General features: G+C 43.3%; 1 protein-coding gene across 5 annotated transcripts in view; it reads right to left on the reverse strand.

Moving 5' to 3' along the window:
- LOC143285378 (FH1/FH2 domain-containing protein 3-like) overlaps positions 1-19216 on the reverse strand; it is a 203444-nt gene that overhangs the window by 22741 nt on the left and 161487 nt on the right. For all 5 annotated transcript variants that reach the window (XM_076592606.1, XM_076592607.1, XM_076592608.1 and 2 more), the window contains 9 exons: positions 18268-18362; positions 15508-15714; positions 14095-14238; positions 13676-13737; positions 12538-12687; positions 11710-11804; positions 8513-8806; positions 6456-6880; positions 3389-4096 (listed from right to left, as the gene is read on the reverse strand). In XM_076592606.1, the coding sequence (XP_076448721.1) occupies positions 3389-4096; positions 6456-6880; positions 8513-8806; positions 11710-11804; positions 12538-12687; positions 13676-13737; positions 14095-14238; positions 15508-15714; positions 18268-18362 (2180 nt within the window). The remainder of the gene's footprint in view (positions 1-3388; positions 4097-6455; positions 6881-8512; positions 8807-11709; positions 11805-12537; positions 12688-13675; positions 13738-14094; positions 14239-15507; positions 15715-18267; positions 18363-19216) is intronic.

The raw sequence follows: 19216 nt of genomic DNA on the forward strand, positions 1-19216 counted from the left end.
TTTGTGCGCCACAGATTTACCTACAATCTGGGTCTTTCTTGAGCCTGTGGTTGTTGTTTTTTTTGTTGTTGTCTGTTATCTCCTAGTCCTAAAGAAAGATGAACTGAGTTCAAAATCTATTTCCAGTCAAGCACATGATGCCTGAAAATTGTAGACATATTTTCATCAACATGTACATGTACACTATGGGGACTTAAGCAGCTGCGTTTCATATGTAACTTGTAGTTCAAGCTGCCTAGGCAGCTGCAGTGTGATGACACTTTTGTCTATTGATGGAAGAGAAGCAGACATTTCTTGGTGCCTCACTTAATGCATAGGTTTCGCACTTCTTGGCCAAACTCTTTATTTCACACCACACAAATCAACTGCAATCCAACACCAAACTTCCTTCTTCCATTTCTTTGTCAGTGATGCCATTTTTGACACACTACTGTCAAGGAGAGTGCACATAAAAGTTCATTTACCATCTAAGCTGGTTACTACTCAAAGCTAGATAAAAAGCCATTCAAACAGCACATTCACTATGACATCTAAACACAAATCAATGGCAGATGATATCTTTTAGACTTCAACACAATTACTGTTAAAACAACACTCCTCCCCCCTTTCCCCCTCCTTACCCATCTTTCCCTCCCCCCCCCCCAACCACCCCATCCTCACCCCCCCTACCCCCCCTCCCCAACCTCCTCCACATATACTAATACATACAAGCGACAACACAGTTCTTACCACGTCCTGAAAGATTAGGATGTTGCGAACAACATCACATGCAAGTTAGGCACCGTCACGTGTTGGGTCACAAAGTGAACAGCATGGAAAGAGAAAAGAGCAGCATTGAAACAGTGAGCACCATGACAGTGTGAGGTGAGGCTGTGGCTGTGGTGGTGGGGCGAGCAGCGGTACACAGACAACAGTGTCTGCCTGGTCGGCCACAGCACACAGCACAGCCCTCAGTCACAAACATCTTCTCTACTGGCAACACATCCAACACATCATCACACACACAGCTACCGGCAAGGCACAGCTACTGCTGTTCATTCCCTGGTTTTGTTGCCTACCTCCTCCTTTTTTTTTACTGCACCCTATCCCCACCATGTATTGTTCATATAAGGTATCTATTTTGTTGTCCATTTCCTGGTCATTTGTTGCATATCTTCTTCTTTTACTGACACTCTACCCCCAACCACATATTGTATGTATCAATATTTATTTTTGTCCTCATCTCACTAACACACTCCAACTGTCGAAGGAAATGTGTGTGGTAGTTACTGTTAAGTATCCCCACCTCCCACCCCCTCCCCTTCGCTCTCAAGGGATAGTTTGACACAAATTATAACTCAAGTCAGCAATCCTCCCTCACCTTTGTCAAAGTATACTTCTTGTCGCAAGTAATATAACTACACATGTCTTGCTTTTCAGCCTTCCCTCTATCCTCTGTATGAACAGTGAGCACCATGACAGTGTGAGTCTGGGGCTGTGGTGGTGGGGCGAGCAGCGGTACACAGACAACAGTGTCTGCCTGGTCGGCCACAGCACACAGCACAGCCCTCAGTCACAAACATCTTCTCTACTGGCAACACATCCAACACATCATCACACACACAGCTACCGGCAAGGCACAGCTACTGCTGTTCATTCCCTGGTTTTGTTGTCTACCTTCTCCTGTTTTTACTGACACACTACCCCCACCATGTATTGTATGTATTAAGAGGAGGAGTTTGTATTATACTCCATGTTTGGTGTTTACATATACTTACCATGTCAAACTGATGCAAACTAGGCCTATGGTTTGCTCTGTTTGGCCAAATTTCGCGCGGCTAACGGTGAAAAGACGCCTCTCTTAGTCTGGCCCGCTCTTAGCCAATCAAACGCCTCTAACAGCTATAAGTATCTATTTTTGTCCTCATCTCATTAACATACTCCAACTGTCAAAGGAAATGTGAGTGATAGTTACTAGTATTTATTTTTGTTCTCATCTTATTAACACACTTCTACTGTCAAAGGAAATGTGTGTGATAGATACTGTTAAGTATCCCCCTAGCTTCACTCTCAAGTGATAGTTTGACTCATAAATTATAATTCAAGTCAGCAATCCTGAGACCTCATCCATGTCAAGGCATACTTTTTGCTACAAGTAGTATAGCTACAAGTCTTACATTTTAGCCTTCCTTCTATCTTCTGTATTTACTTTCCATCTCTTTCTCACCCCATCCCCACCTCTTTCAAGTTAGACTGCATCATAACATACTTCTATCATCTGTTTTCCCACTCTACTCTTCTCACCATCGAACTGATGAATAAAGCAAAATCTTGGCTTTTCAGATACAGGTAGATTCAAGCCAATCAAAAACTAATACATACTATTTCATGCAATTATCCTCTCTTATTTCTGACTCTGCAAAATCCTTATCAAATCCAAGTAAAGAAACAACATATTTAACACACATCATACCCCTTGACTAAATCCATATCCTTTTATGATGCAGTGAACCAAACTAGTCTAAAGACAGGGTGAAAAGAAGAGAATTGTCACAAAGCATGAAAGACAAAAATCTGAAGAAATCAAAATATGAAAGGTACAAGAAGGGATAAAAATTGGCCACTTCAAAAAAACCCACAATTACATATGATCACACAGACAGAAGAAAACCCACAATTACATATGATAACACAGCTAGAATAGAAGAAAACCCATAGTTACATATATCCACACAGCTGGAATAAAAGACAATTAAGCTCCAGTATCTAGCAGAAGGTAAGCAAAGAGACCAGGATAGTAAAAAAACAGAAACCCCAAAACCTGAAACATTTGAACAGTGAACATGTCAGCATGGCTACCCCACAACAACAGCATAACCACATCAACAGAAGCATTGCCGTCCCAATAAGGACTACATTATCACCACAACAAATGATTACAACAGTGATGTTACATTACATCTGCAACTTTGATAGCAGCTTTAAGTGATTAGATTACATCATTCATCAGCAAACAACAACACTATTCATGGACACATTAATTCAGTTATCTTAACAAGCAGTCAATGAATGAAAACTAGACACCATATGCAAACACATCCTTGCATCAAAGGTCACTGAATATAAAACAAAACTGAATTAAAATCTTAATACTTTGACAAATACAATTTATTAACAATTACAAGTTATTTAGCATTATTTTCCAGATGTTCGAAGGGACAAAAATTGTCAAAATTCACTTACACACTAGCAACAATTTTGAAATTTACTGGTCAGATGTTCAACAACTAATTTGCTCAAGAGCAAATCTACAAAAAGACTCCCGAACCAAACTTTCCCCTGAAAGCCTACATTACACAGAAAGGTGAGCAACAACAGAAAAAAAACCCAAACAAAACAAACGGCTGACCTTCTGCTTGGCTTCACTGGTGCGTGTCTCAAACAGGTGCTCCAGCTTCTCCAGGTCCAGCTTGACGGGCATCAGCTCCTTCCACACTGTCTCCCCCTTGGTGGACGCATGGGGCTGCTCCACAGTCTGCAAGGCACGCCAGTGAAGCTTCACTGTTTTCTTCTTCTTCGGCAAGTTAGCACCAGGAGGGGGTGGCAGGTTGGATGGAACCGGAGATGGCATACCACCCAGAGAGGGGGGAGGAGGCGGCGGTGGAAGGCCATGTGGGGGAGGAGGGGGAGGAGCACCCCCTAGTGGCGGGGGTGGGGGTGGGGGTAATCCCATCCCTGGTGGAGGAGGGGGAGGGGGCATGCCGCCCATCATGTCAAAGTCAAGCTTGGGTGGGGCGAACACATCCTGGTCGTCCTCGTCCACAAGGTCGGTGAAGTCCATGTCCTTGATCTTCAGCTGGCGCTTCAGGCGCCGCTGGATCCTGTCCCACTGCATGTCACTCTCCGTCTTCTTCTCTGGCTCTGGGGCGGGAAGCTGCGCCTCCCGTGGACCCTCCGGCTTGTTGGAGCGACTCAGTCCCTCCTTGGCGGCACTGATCAGTCCCGTGGCGTCACCGCTGGGCCCCATCTTGATGGGCAGGTCTGACCGCTCTTCCTTCTGAGAGCCAAAGTTCTTTACTGCATCCAGCACAGACCCTTCGATGTTCAGCTTTTCCTTCTGTATACAGAGAATGACAGGGAACTTGTGTGAATACACGCTGTCACTTTTGTTTGCCTTAACTGCACTGGGAACAATGTGATAATATGGGATAAATAACAGATGATTGAATGAGTAGACAATAAAGTCCATAAGTAAATAAATCACATCATGATAAGAGCCAAAAATTAATTATATTACACCATAATACTATTTTCTTGTCTAAATCAGGTAGGCATAGTGTTACCATGAACATTTACATACTGATTTTTATAAACAGCTGACGAAACAAGAGTGAATCAAAAACAACATCAACACTGACATTGAATCATGTCGATTCTATACCCAACCCTGTCTAGGCAGTCTGTGACACAGAATGGCCTGGATGACTTCATTTGTGACCAGAACTTCTTTTCTCTATGTTTTTGTTTCTCCACTACTAGCTACTTCTCCCCCCCCCCCCTCACACCCACACTTACCTCATAAGACACACATATTGCATAAACACAAACTCCTTGCAAAGGCACACATTTCCGGCAGCCATGCTGATCTTGCATTTGTTAACTCACAAACCCACACCACAGGACCTCCTTCTTCGCAAGCAGGCCATCTATCCCCAAGACTGCCACGTTAATAACAACATGGTTATAACCTCTGTCATAATGCAGTTCTCACAGGATAAGTGGAGTGATGGCCTAGAGGTAACGCGTCCGCCTAGGAAGTGAGAGAATCTGAGTGCGCTGGTTAGAATCACGGCTCAGCCGCCGATAGTTTCTCCCCCTCCACTAGACCTTGAGTGGTGGTCTGGACGCTAGTCATTCGGATGAGACAAAAAACCAAGGTCCCGTGTGCAGCATGCACTTAGCGCATGTAAAAGAACCCAGGGCAACAAAAGGGTTGTTCCTGGCAAAATTCTGCAGAAAAAATCCACTTCGACAGGAAAGACAAATAAAACTGCATGCAGGAAAAAAATTTTTTAAATGGGTGGCGCTGTAGTATAGCGACGCGCTCTCCCTGGGGAGAGCAGCCTGAATTTCACACAGAGAAATCTGTTGTGATAAAAAGAAATACAAATACAAATAACATCCTAGTGTTTTCAGCTACACAAAACAATGTCTGAATGTTTAAAAAGAAAAAAACACACAATTGTCTAATAATAAGCACATCAGTTACAACTGCTGACTTCCTGTCCATTACCCTACTGAACCAGCACCACAAATGTACAGCAGTCAGGTTGTGATCATCAGCTTTTTAAGGTCCACTGCTTCTTACATGCACAGCTATTACTGTAAACTAACCTTGCAAATGCCGATGAGTATCTAGTAAACGCCCACCCTCCCATTTTTGGTTAAAAACTATGCACTGGGTCTTCCTTGTAAACGCCCACTAAAACTACCCCCCCCCCCCCCAATTGCCACCACACCCCCCACACCCCCGAAAAAAAAAGACAAAAAAGGACAAAAATTATCCTGAACTAATGATAATTCAGTTTGCAATTTGTGATCGTGTTGCTGCACAAAGCAGTGCAAATTCAGACCCAGAGATAAAGAGCAGAACATCTTCAAGAGACGTTGATGTGTCAATGAAAGACCCGAGTGTGATCATGACATCGTTACTCCATAAAGCAGTGTCTTCTTTCTGTAGCTTGCGTTTTGTTTAACTCTCTCTATACGAACGGCGAAAGGGACGACGTTAACAGCGTTTCACCCCAATTACCATCATCAAAATATTGCAAGCGGAAGGCTCTTATACTGAAGAGGTGAATGTTGACAGAGAATACCACAATTCTGACGACGGAAGCTAAAGGTTGGGTCATTCAGACACCCACTGGACATCCAAGGGGTCTGTGTAGAGGAGAAGAGAGGTCTGGCCGTGAGTGAGTTAATAAACTGTTTGCAGAGAACACAAATGTATATGTATGCACCCAAGGCCTGACAGAGAGCGTCAGGTGATGTTGCTGGTCAGGCATCTGCCTAGCAGAGGCAGCTTAGCATATATGGATTTGTGCGAACGCAGTGACATCTCCTTGAGAAACTGAAACTGAAGTTGCAGAGAACAGTAGGTCTATCCCTGCACAATCAGTTATCCAGGTCAATACCAGTCACCAGAGTGCCATGAAAAGTATCTTATACAGTTGAATTTTTACTCTGGGCATTGGACTGTCCTCCTGATGCTGTGAGTTTTTTAGAGACTCGTCACGCATGAAATAAACGCACAGCAGGTACTTCATAGTGAAAGTAAGTTAGGAAATGGGCTCCTGCAAACCATAAAGTACCCAGTAAACACCCATCCTCACCTTCAGGTGTGTAATCTGTGCAAAGATGGGGTGGGGTGCTTCCAAGGAAGTTTACAGTTTACGGTAATGGCATCAGCCACAAACCTGGGATCTGTGTGGAGAGTGGCTTTCCTCCTTGATTTGGTCCATCCGTGACTTCTGGTGCATCCGCGGCGACTGTGGTGATGGCTCGGGGGCCCATGGCGACTGCTCCGGGACTCGCGGTGACTGCTCCGGGGTCCGTGGTGCAAACCCGTCCATGGGAGGAGGGGGTCGGTGGTTGTGCTGGGGTTCGGGTTCGAACCTGTCCTGCTCTTTCTGCTGCTGCTTGTACTGGGCCCAGCGCCTGTTGCTGGACATGGGGGATCCCTCCTCCTCTGCTGCTGGGGGCCTCCTGGGACTGGCGTGCGGACTGTTGAGGGCGTTCTGTCGCGCTTCAAACGAGTTGGGGTCCAGGCTTGCCTCGGCAAAGCTGTGATAGCCGGACTCATTGTAGGGCTGGGGCGGGCCTTTACCCTGTGATAAGCCCTCTGCACAGAGAAGCAACCCATCCGTTCATGTTATCGTTATATTGGGTTGATGGCGCCTGGCATAATAAGAACCGAGAGACTGAACTACAGTGACTATCATAATTTTTCCATGCCTGTCACTACTATGAACAGTCACTGTCAATTTATGGCATGGTGTAAAGTTGCAACCGGAAACCTATACAAAATTGTTTAGTTTGTCAGATCAAACTCATGCTAAAAGATATTAAAAAAAAAACACCCCCAAAAAATGTAACAGTCTTCTACATGTCTAGACTACCATACTGAGGTTTCTAAAGTGGAAGTATACTGGGTACCTTCTGCTTTCATTACCATCACAGCACTGCATGGATTGCAAGATCTTTTACACTTGTGTGTGGCCTATGTGTGTCATGAAGTACATGATGGCACAGACTGGTCTGCAACTGTTGGATCAGATAAAGCTCCACCCTTCACCTACTGGGCACTGCCAGAACTGGAGATGTACTCACTACATACACAAGCTCAACACTCTAACCGACCACTGAACTGGTTGTAATGATTTCAGGTTTGTTCATGTTTGGTTGAGTTTGTTTGGTGGGGCTTTTGTGTTTGGGTTTTATTGGGGAGGGGATTCTTTGGGGTTGGTATGTTGATTTGGCCCTGTACCCAAATAATAGCAAACTAAACTAGCAAATAAATCCTTTTTTTTTATTACCATAAACTTGTAATACAAGTCTGAGCATTCTTAAAGTAACATTTGCTTTAAACTGAAGGACAACACATTGATTCAATATCACTTTCCAAGACTAGCACTGTAGGTAATATCACTTTTTAAGACTGGCATTACTTTCCAAAAACTTGTGTCGAGTTGGGTAGGGAGATTTTTTTTAAAGTGGCTTTCTCCTCTTCTCTTGTACAATTCAGTCCACAGACACTGAGCATGCAATAACTGCCAGGTTACTAGACCTTAGCAGCTGAGATGATTTTACATACATTGTGATTTGCTTTTGAGTGTGTGTGTGCATGCATATGCTGTGTTTGTGTATTTCTCACTGTATAATGATTGCCAGTCAGTTCACAGCACTCAATTAGTGAGGTGGAAATAGAATTTCTCTTTGGTGAATAAGAGTTAAACAACTTCCCAGCTCCTGCCTCCATCCATCCTCTATCTCTCCACCCCACTCAGCTGTTTCTGAATGCCATAAATCATTTCCTGACAAGTGAAAAGGCATTCTGACTGCATGGATCTCTCGAATTCTCTAGATCAACATGTGCATGGTAGTTAGTGCTGTGTTATGCTGCTCAACATTTCTTTCCCTGAAACTGCTTGCACATTTCTCTCCCGTGTAGCTGTGTTTTTAGCAATAATTTCCCATCAAAAATTTAAAGAGCAAAAACAGAAACACACACAACTACAAAAAGTGAAGGATTTTATCCACCTTAATGCAAATAATGAGAAGACGAACGAAGAGCAGTTTTTCACTCATAACTGAATAAGCTCACACCCACACACAATCCACTGTTAATGAACACACTAACACCAAGACACATACATGATCACTGTTAATTCCCACACAAACACACACACACAAACACACAAATACACATGTTGGTCTGAACGCTGATTACAGCACACAAAGATGCCCTCCTCACCTGATGACTCTAAATCACTGGCACAGCTGGGACTCGGGGAGGAGGAAGAGGGAGGGGGGATATGTGGGTCTAACCGTGGTGACACTGAGGCCTGCAGAGGTAGGGAGCTAGCACTACTGAGTGTCCCCGGCGGAGATGACGACGACAAACTGGAGGCACATGATCTCGTCTCCACCACCCCAGGGTCTTCCACTTCCAGGGGGCGCTGCAAGGCGCTGTTCAGTTCTTGCTCTTTGATAAACGAACGCTGCCTCTCCACACGCTTTTTGCGCTCCTTGCGCACTCTACCGCCTTCTGTTGGGGTCAGGGGTCAAGGACAGTGGCAGGTCGTGTCAAAACCAAGATCGGATGGTGTTGGACGTCAAGGACAGGAAGCAGGTCGGGTGGTGGAAGGAAAGAGACAAAGCATCAGTCATGCTGGTTAGTGCAAAAACGGGTTCAAACCAGAATAAGGCACTCTACACTCACAGCAAACCATGAACTCAAGAGAATGTCAGACACAGCTATACAAATAAACCACACACAAACACAATTCAATTTATGAACATAATGAAAAGGCAGGCTGGGGGCTGGGGTGAGTGGGGGGGAGATAAGGTCACACCTCATTATGCAATTATCTAAAATCGAAAAGATATAAACCTATATTTGACCTGTCTGTCTAAACTACTGAGGTAAACAGTTGAGTGCAAGTCCACCGAGAGTAGTTAAATCAACCAAAATGTTTTTGCTTTTTTTTTTTTTTTTAAATCTGGAAATGTAAGGATCCATCCACTCAGTGACATATCAAAATCTTATCTACTTTCATCAATGTTTGAAAATGATGAAAAAGGACTTTCAAAATGAAAGCAATAGATACAGTGTTTTACTCTCAAACCAATATTAAAATGTAAGCACACACACACACACACACACACACATATCCGTTGAAAGATATCAATGATCACGCTGTGACTTGTGCGCATGTTGAAATTTCACCTGACTTATGTGAAACTAGGTGGATATAATGGACTTCACGACTGACATTTTCCACAGCAAAACTGGTGCACCATTCCTTTCTGTTTTTTCAGTATCTTTCCGGAAGGCTCACCTGCAGTACGGACTGTTAGTAACACTCTCTCCGTTGATCTCCTGCAGAGATATACAAACAACCATGACTGTCAACTGACAATGTCATGTTCTTTGCAATGGATCCAGTTTGTACGCCTCAACAAGTGTGGGCATCTTCCATGATGAAACCACACAGAGGAATGTTTAACTTCAGGTACATGTCACCACTACACAGCACCCAGACTAGTTAGTGACAGGAAAATCACGGCAGGAAGATTAAATGGCAAGTGCACAGTGGTGGTGGTGGTGGTGGTGGTGAGTGATCACCCATTTACCCTCGTCACACAGGTAGGACATGTCCTCCTCTGTGCAGGTGGTATAGTCTTCTTCGCACGCTGCCACGCTGGACTCTTCCTCCGCCATTGACACTGATGTGTTATCTTCCACATCCGTGCAGCCTGAGTACCATGCAAGTCACATCACAGCACAGAAAGGCTCAAACCCGAGGTCCGTCGTTTACTTCACTGTCGCTTTTTAAGACATGCCAACAGTGGTTAGTTATATTTTATTTAAGACATTAGTTCATAGACCGCTTTTACTTCACTGCCTCTGCAAAATATGCCAACAGCTGTGACCTAGTTATATTCAGTTACAGACTGCTTTAATCAGGAAAATCCAAATTTAATGGGTTTTTTATTTATCATTCCTTGCATAAATACTCTTACAATTGCCTTTCCTTTCAACAGAAAGTGGAACTCAACAGCAAAACTCCAGGCTGTTTTCTACACAATTATATTTACTTCCACAGTGTTTAATCTGATCAGTAAGAATATTTGATCACTGAAACATCTGCTCCTGACCGCGACAAAAGCATTCAACTTCATGCTGCTTCCCACCTCCCATCAATCTGCTCACAGATAAATATAAGATATGAAAGAACATATAAATTTATAGGCAGGAATTCCAGCTACCTATCCACTGACTTGCAACTCCAAAAAGAAGAAAGACAAAAAATCTTTCTCACAGAAATGTGGCTTTTATGAACCCTGACGGAAAGCAAAAAGCATCACTGGCTTGATGTTGTGTGCCATGCCCTGTTTAGCTACTGTGTGTGTTTACTATTCAAACATTTCTGGCCTTCTGCTTTTAATTATGAAGCAATGACAACCACACAAGCCTGCCAATCGTCTGAAAATGCTGTCAGCAGCACAAACATCATTCCAATGCAAACGTATCCAAGCCTAAAGCCACACTGTTCAAACAACATAAATGCACTTCTTTTATGTCAAAGACACAAACATTCTCTCATTCTCACTCAATCACCACACACACACACACACACACATATACACACACACACACACAAACTGAAAGAAACGAAATATCATGTAAGTCATGTAGAGTTAACTCTGCTTCACTGCAATTCAAGGAATACATGCATTCAGTTTCCACCTTCATACAAAAGTCTTTCTATTGCTCAAATTAATAAAAATTCAAATTCTATTTACACAGGACATGAACTATGGAAAATTTGCTGTATGAAAAGTCTGATTAATATTTAACCATGACAGTCTTATATGCCAATGGCCTTTTCCCACCAAAAACCGACTGCCCAGACATGCACAGAAGCAGAGTCAACAGCAAAAACACACTCCAAACCACAGTCCTTGCTGCAAGGATTAGGATATAGGAATGTCTGAACAATGCCTTCACAAGATCAATCCATACACAGTAAATCAATACACTGAAGAAGCACAAAAGAAACACCACACACACACACACACACACATACAGAAAAGCTTGTCAGTCCATACACAATTCATAAATACTCTGAACAGAAACACAAAGAAAACAGAGAAGCTTGAAAGTGTCACATTCTATTGGGGTCTGATTCCTGTTTCTTGTTTTTGTTTGTTTTTGTTTTAAGTATTTCTTTTTTTTCTGTCTTTTCATTATCCCTGCTAGCTGGCCATCTGCATATGTGATGTGGACAAAGAAAGGTAAGGACAAGAAGACAATACAAAGCACGCAAAAAAGCAACACTAACAACAACAAACAAAAAATAACAACAAAAACCACACACAAAAAAACCCAACCATATTCAAGCAGACAGAGAAGCCAGTCAGGTAGCGCAAAGTGTGAAGACTTACGACTTGGCGGAGAGGAGCCGTTGTGGAACTCTCCCGGCACCAGCCGCCTCCCTCCTTTGTGGAACACAGCCTCTTCTTCTGGCAGGGTGGAGTTGCTGTCAGTCACACAACATCACCTGGTCACCACCTGACACTTGCTTGGACTGCTTTAGCAATTACGTGATGATGTTCTAATAATATACCCCCGAAAACAGAGTATGGCTGCCTACATGGCAGGGTAAAAACGGTCATACACATAGAAGTCCACTCGTGTAGATACGAGTGAACATGGGAGTTGCAGCCCATGAACGAAGAAGAAGAAAGAATAATATGATGATAATAACTATAAAAGAGGTGATGTGGCAGAATCATCAAGGCTTTCGCCTGATCCACTGTTCACCAGACATCTGGGTCCAGCCAAATGACTGCTGTCATTCAATGTACTTGTACTTCTGCAACATGTGTGCAGCAAAATCATTGTTCTCAGTCAATGTTTCTGTTCAGTCTGCAACAAAATCATTGTTCTTCCTCAATGTTTCTGTCACATGTGTGCACCAAAAACACATTTTCTTGATGTTCTTGTTTCCTGCATGCAACATTGGCATTGTTCTTATTCAGTGATTCTGTCACATGTATAACAAAATTATTTATGCTCAATGTGGTTCGTTCATATATGTACAGAAAAAAAAGAGAAAAGAAACATTCTTCTTTCTCAGTATGTTTCTACAAGCAATTATAAAAAAAAAAAATTCTTACTGGGTACCATTCTGTTACATGTATACAGGAGAAGCCCTACCGGTATGTTTGTATCACATGTGCATACAGCAAAAGCACAGTGGATGTCCTTACTCGATATGTTCCTGTCGTCGTCGTTTAAACTGTTCGGCGGGTGATTCCTCAGGCATAGGGGGCATGACGGGAGCACTCTGGGACTGGGACATCTTGGGGTGGCGCTTGCTCTTTCGCACCTCTCCTTCGCTCTTCATTCTGGGGATTTGCCTGTAGAGAGTGACAGTGGTCAGTTTCACAGTTCAACACATGTTACTGTACAGGTGTGCCTGTTGGAAGTGTGATGTACTGATCTAACATTGCATCTCAACACAATAAATATCCTTCACAATGCATTAAACATTACTTCTCAAACATTATGTCCCACTACTTTAAACATCACATCTCAATTCATTAAACATTATGTCCCATTAACTAAGTCCCTATACAGTGACCATTAAGTCCAAAACATGCCCCAATTTATCAAAACATTACAATTCAAATACATTAAAAAAAAAAAAAAAAAATTCTCATTCTATGCAGATATGTTCTTCAGCAGCTCAAGATGTTTTCATTCAAATAATATTCTGATTACAACAGTAACACAACAAAAATCTGGCACAAACAGATTTTAGGACAAATATGACTCAATTTCATGATGACTGATAAAGACGAAGAAGAACATGACACTAGAGATCCAGTATCATTCCAGATGTGTAGCAGAGCTTTATCTTACACTCCTTTCCATGATACATTGCACACCACTCGAACCAAGATACAGCCTCTTGCTGTCTTGTCCAAAAATATGAACAAAACTCTCAAATGAGCATCCATGAAATGAATGACTCTTGATCTAAGAGCCAATCCCTCAGGCCTGTCTTGTCACTGTCACAAAAGGCTAAAATCATTGTGGGAAGCAGACAGGGCTTAAAATAAAATTTCACAGTGACGTTTTGTTACTGATGGGAACTGAACCCACAGTCCCAGTCATACATGATACTAATCATTACACCATGGCCACTAGGTTTTTTTTCTTCCATTTCTGGTCCTCCAAACAGCAAGCAACCCTTTCTCTGCAACAAGCAGACATATTCAGCTTGCATCCTGTGAAAATATATTTGACACAAGCAAGGCATGATTATCAAAAAACAACAACACGTAATACCCTTGTTTTCCTGTTAAAAAAACAACAAATAACACCCTAGTTTTCCTCTCTTACCTTAGATTTTCTAGCTGTGGAATTTCAGAGAAGTCCTCACCATCTTCATGCTTCAGAGCACTCTGGTAAAGACAGAAAGAATCATATTCTGTTAATATCAAATAATGAAAAGTACACGAACTTTCGCTCTTTTAAAGCAACACAAAGGCACACAGCCTCAGACCAATTCCAGAAAAAATGGAATGAAGTCAATACTCAAGACCCTTCTGTAAATTCTCTTCTTTTATCGGTATTTCAAGAGACTTTCTCAGACATTGTTCAACGAAAGCAGCATAGTAGATTTCTGCACACTGATTATTCCAAACGAAAGGCCATTTTTGGGTATCAACCTGACATGATGGAGACCTATAATCAAAAAGACAAATAAAATGAATAAAATAAGACTTTTCAAAAAATTGTATCCATCTCTTCTGTCTCACCTCATAGATCTGTAACTGGGTCAGCAGGTCAAGGTCAGCGCCCTGACGATCCATGTGCCTCTGAGTGATGCGGTCCATTCCCTGCTCTTCCAGAGAGTCTGCTATATCATAGAACGAGTCCTGGTCTGGGATGGCGTTCATCACCTGTAGAAAGCATCACATCACCCAGGTATTTATTACGACTGGACAACTGGAGAAGCAACACAGTGAAGGACTTGTCAAGCCATGTAATTCATCTCCAAGTCTTCAGGTTGTCAAGTAAACAATGTACAACATCTACTACCTTTATGATAGTGAGATGAAATGTCACAATTCAGGTGACACATTCTGTTTCCACACTAACTGAGTCTGATTCACTGTAAAATCTCCATTGCTCATTGGTTTCAGAGCTGATACTACAAAAGAAAAGTGTCCAATTACCAATTCCAAAGACATCCCATGACTCCTCTTGTATATTTCAAAACCCTTAAAAGTGGTTTCATCATAATTTTTCTATATAATTTTTCCTTTTCCTTTCAAGTGAAGGTGAGACCATTCGAGTCAGAACACACACTGCTATCAGCTAACAATGCAAAATGTCTGAAAAATAAAGAAAAGAAAAATGCACAACTGACTTAATCATCCATGAAATTCTCTCACAACCCAAAAATAAGTAGTTTCAGTTTCAAGGAGGTGTCCAAGCATGTGAACAGGTCCATACATGCTACACCACATCTGCTGTAAAGATATAAAAACAAGAACAACAAGCAATGCAGCAGACAGATACCTCACCTTTGCGTTAACCCAACACACTGGTCAGGCCTTGAGAACCAGCAGTCAAAAGGTTAACTTCTAATACAAAGTATGGTGGGTATCCTTCACCTTTACCTATCCTATAACCCAGTGAAGGGTTGTCGGGGCACTGCAGATGATTTCCAGACCGGTTCTCTCCAATCGTTTCCTGTCTCTTTCGCAGCTCTCTGGGAATCTGAGAAATTCAGCTCTGTCCATTCCTTGATGTTGTCCTGCCACGTTTTCTTTTACCTCCCTCTCTTCCTACTGCCTGGTGCAATGCCCTGCAGAATGGTCTTTGCGAGCCCATCGGATCTTGTGACATGTCTGGACCATTTGAGCTTCCTCTTCATGATGACGGTTTGGAGGTCATTGTGGGGTCCAATGGCTTGGGTGATCTTCTGTCGGACCACAGCATTCATGACATGCTCAGTGCAGGACATGCCTAGTAGCTTTCGGGAGCACCATTTCCATGGCTTGGATCTTCTTCTGGAGGTTGGCAGTGAGAGTCCACATTTCATGAGTGTAAAATATTCTAATATCTCATGGAAAATGAAAGGCTAAAAATAAATAAGTAGATAAACACATGGAAAATGAAGTAAACAAGCAAGACAAACAACAAAGTCACCCTGGTGCCCCCACCTTGTTGACGAGCGTCATGGAGTAGACCAGCAGCTCGGAGTCTGCACCATCCTTCTCACTGAGGATGGCCATGACGTTGGCCCAGGGCTTCAGGCCGCGCCGGGCGTCCACCGTGTTGATGGCTCGCAGCAACTGCATGGCGTTGGTCTCCGTGTACTCCACAAACACCAGCAGCAGCTTCAGGGCCGTCTTGATCACCAGGCGACCCTGTTGCGCGTTACACAAGGATAAGAATGATATTAATAGGTTTTCTACCAGCCGCCGTGGCAAAGTGGTTAGCGTCGCGGACTGACGGCTGGGAGGACGCGGGTTCGAATCCCAGCGGAGGTGGGTTTTTCGGCCCGTGGCCGGCTCCTACCCAGAGATGAGTGTGCTGTGGGCTTAAATGGGGAGACTGGGACCACACAGTCGAGTGTCATCCACTTCAAGGATGCGCCTTTGGGTGTGTTGCTCTAATTACTTGACCAACACTGCAAGTGTTTGTATCTCTCGGGCCTGGTTAACGCCGGGATATCATTATGACAGGAAGCGTAGAATACAGCCTTGTCACGCAGTCCCAAACCAAAATGGACCTCCATAGCAACATCGTCATCATCATCGTCATCCTCCTCCTCCTTCATCGTCATCAATATAAACAAAATAGTCTCAAAGTCTGTGGCCTTTCATGCCCTGCTCTCATGGTGACCTCAGTTTCGATACCCCTCCACTTCTGTGCTTGGGGTGAGTCCTGTCAATGTCGTCAGTATCGGCGGATTCGTCGGGGGCTGTTGTTTGAGGGACGTGGTGGCGGTCTCCACTCTGGGAGGGACGCTCACTCAGTCTGGCTCCGCGACTAAGCCATTATTGTCGTTAGTAGGGGGCTTAGTAGGTGGTGTCCTAAGTACGTAAAATCAGAACAGGCACCACTGAACACCACCGAAGTGACTCAGCAGCAGTGCAGGGTCTCCTCTGGTGTGTGGCCTCCAGGTGACCTAACATCGATGGTTCCCTGTGGACTGCCGACGCTGGAACTGCGACGGACGAACCCGGGTGTGGCCGTGTATGGGGGAATCTAAATGAGCGGCGTGGGAGTAATGCCACCGAAACAGTGCAGATGATGGGGCAGCACAAAAAAAAGAAAAAAAAAAAAAAAAAAATTAATAGTTTTCTTATGTAGTGCCTAATCAAATAATTTAGCTCTAAGCGCTTTACAGATACATCAGTTCCAATCTCCCAGGTCAACATATGTGCAGACCTTCTAGTGCATGAACCCCCTTCATGTGTATACACAAGCAGAAAATCAAATACGCATGTTAAAGATCCTGTAATCCATGTCAGTGTTTGGTGGGTTATGGAAACAAGAACATACCCAGCATGCACACCCCCGAAAGTGGAGTGAGGCTGCCTACATGGCAGGGTAAAAACGGTCATACACGAAAAAGCCCACTTGTGTACATACGAGTGAACGTGGGAGTTGCAGCCCACGAACGCAGAAGAAGAAGAAGAAGAAGAAACACGTCACTGACTTCACTGACCTAACAGTGTTATTCAAATCCCATGACTATCACAACATCAGCCCCAGCAAAGTCCAGAAATCAACCTTTAAGAAAACTGAAAAACCAATTTCAAAACTAGGAATGTCATCATCCTCAATCTTAAAAAAAAAAAGAAGAAAAAAAATTGTCCCTAATTTTGGAGCTCTTCACAGAGGGTACTGAAGGTGGGGCATCTATGACAACAGAGAAGTGAACAATAAAAGAGCAGACATAAGACTCGATGATTTCTTGTTCAGTCCATAAACCACTAACATTATTTCCCCTGCAGAATACAAAGTTGAGTGTCTCTGCTATTCTGCTTTCCACTCCGCAGGACCTACATATCTTTCTGACCTTATCAGTGTTTACACTCACTCAAGAAATCTCCGCTTTTCCTCTGACTGTTACCTTTTGAAACTTCCTTGTGTCAATACAAGAACCTATGGTGAATGTTCTCTCTTCTTTGCTGCTCCTCATATCTGGAACAACCTTCCTCATCACATCTGTGCATGTGATTCTATCTCTGCTTTTCACTCATCACTAAAAACTCAACTTTTTATAACCTATCTATGAGCACTCTCAGCTTCCTTCTTCTCCAACACCATCCATGTCAGCTCACTTTGGATGCATGAAGAGTGGGAGGGGGAGAGTGGGGGGGGGAGAGGGAAGGGTTTTGAGAAAGAGTGGTCATAAATGATCTATGTAATTTGTAATAGTTTCTTTCATTTAAAGTACCCTGAGCTTTTATTGAGAAAGGGCGCTATATAAACGTACATTATCATTACTGTCATTGTTATACACTATAAAACAATAAAAACAGCACCGCTTTCCAAATCTGCCTTCAATCTGATTTCAGACTACAGTTTGAAGGATTTCATGCCTGAATGGAGGGGTAGGAGAGGGGGGTGGGTGGAGTGGGGGTAGCCTGAAAATCCCCTGCAGTACCTTGGAAGACAGAAGGGAGGGGTAGGAGAGGGGGGGTGGATGGAGTGGGGGTAGCCTGAAAATCCCCTGCAGTACCTTGGAAGACAGAAGGGAGGGGTAGGAGAGGGGTGTGGGTGGAGTGGGGGTAGCCTGAAAATCCCCTGCAGTACCTTGGAAGACAGAAGGGAGGGAGGGGTAGGAGAGGGGTGTGGGTGGAGTGGGGGTAGCCTGAAAATCCCCTGCAGTACCTTGGAAGACAGAAGGGAGGGGTAGGAGAGGGGTGTGGGTGGAGTGGGGGTAGCCTGAAAATCCCCTGCAGTACCTTGGAAGCCAGCAGGGTGTAGAGCCACTGTATGGTGGCGTTGTGACGAATGACGCCCTCCATCCCGTCCACATACAGCATGACCTGGCCCAGCGCTGCACGCAGTCAAACCACCACCGTTTAACACTGGGGGCTTCATCATACAGCAACACACACACAGAGAACCAGAAGCTTCACCATATAACAACACACACACACACACACACACACAATCAGAATCAATTTTAACTGTCAATTAAACATTATCAAGGTCTGTGAGACACACATACATATACACACCAACATGCGTTAAGTACATAAAGTATGTATACAGATAATTTATTCAATATGACATAGCCCTTATGAATGGGAAAACAACACGTCATAAGTTACATTGATTTATTTGAATAAACATACATGAAAAAAATCATATCACATGAAACAGCAGTTACAGTACAACATACTGCAAAGAAGAAATTTCTGTAAACTTGAAAACTATGCTCAGGAAGAGGGACAAATTCTTACCAACAGTTTGTCGGTTGGAAGACATCAATAAGCTTAAAATAAAAGATGTGCAGATGTAAGAGAAAAAGAGACAATGAGAGACAGAGAGAGTGTGAAAAGAGATAGGAGAGAGAAAAAGAAAGAGACAGCCAGAGGAAGACTGAATCTACTTTGGTTTTTCTGTTTTTTGTTTTTTTGTATTTTTTTTCATTCCTTTTAATAGTGCCACTTCCTTTAGATTCCAGGTCAAATGACAATTGTATAACCACTTGAATCAATGAGCTTTCTGACAGATTCTTAACGAAAAAGAATCCCATTTCTATTGATATGCTTGCATGCGTGCATGCATATGTATGAATGTGTGCATGTGAGCAAGAGAATGAGAGAGTGTGTGTGTGTGCATGTGTGTATGCGTGTATGTGTGTGAGTGTGCACGTGTGTGTGTGTGTGTGTGTGTGTGTGTCTG

This window comes from Babylonia areolata, chromosome 9, assembly GCF_041734735.1.
Source record: "Babylonia areolata isolate BAREFJ2019XMU chromosome 9, ASM4173473v1, whole genome shotgun sequence".
Classification (NCBI taxonomy): Eukaryota; Metazoa; Mollusca; class Gastropoda; order Neogastropoda; family Buccinidae; genus Babylonia; species Babylonia areolata.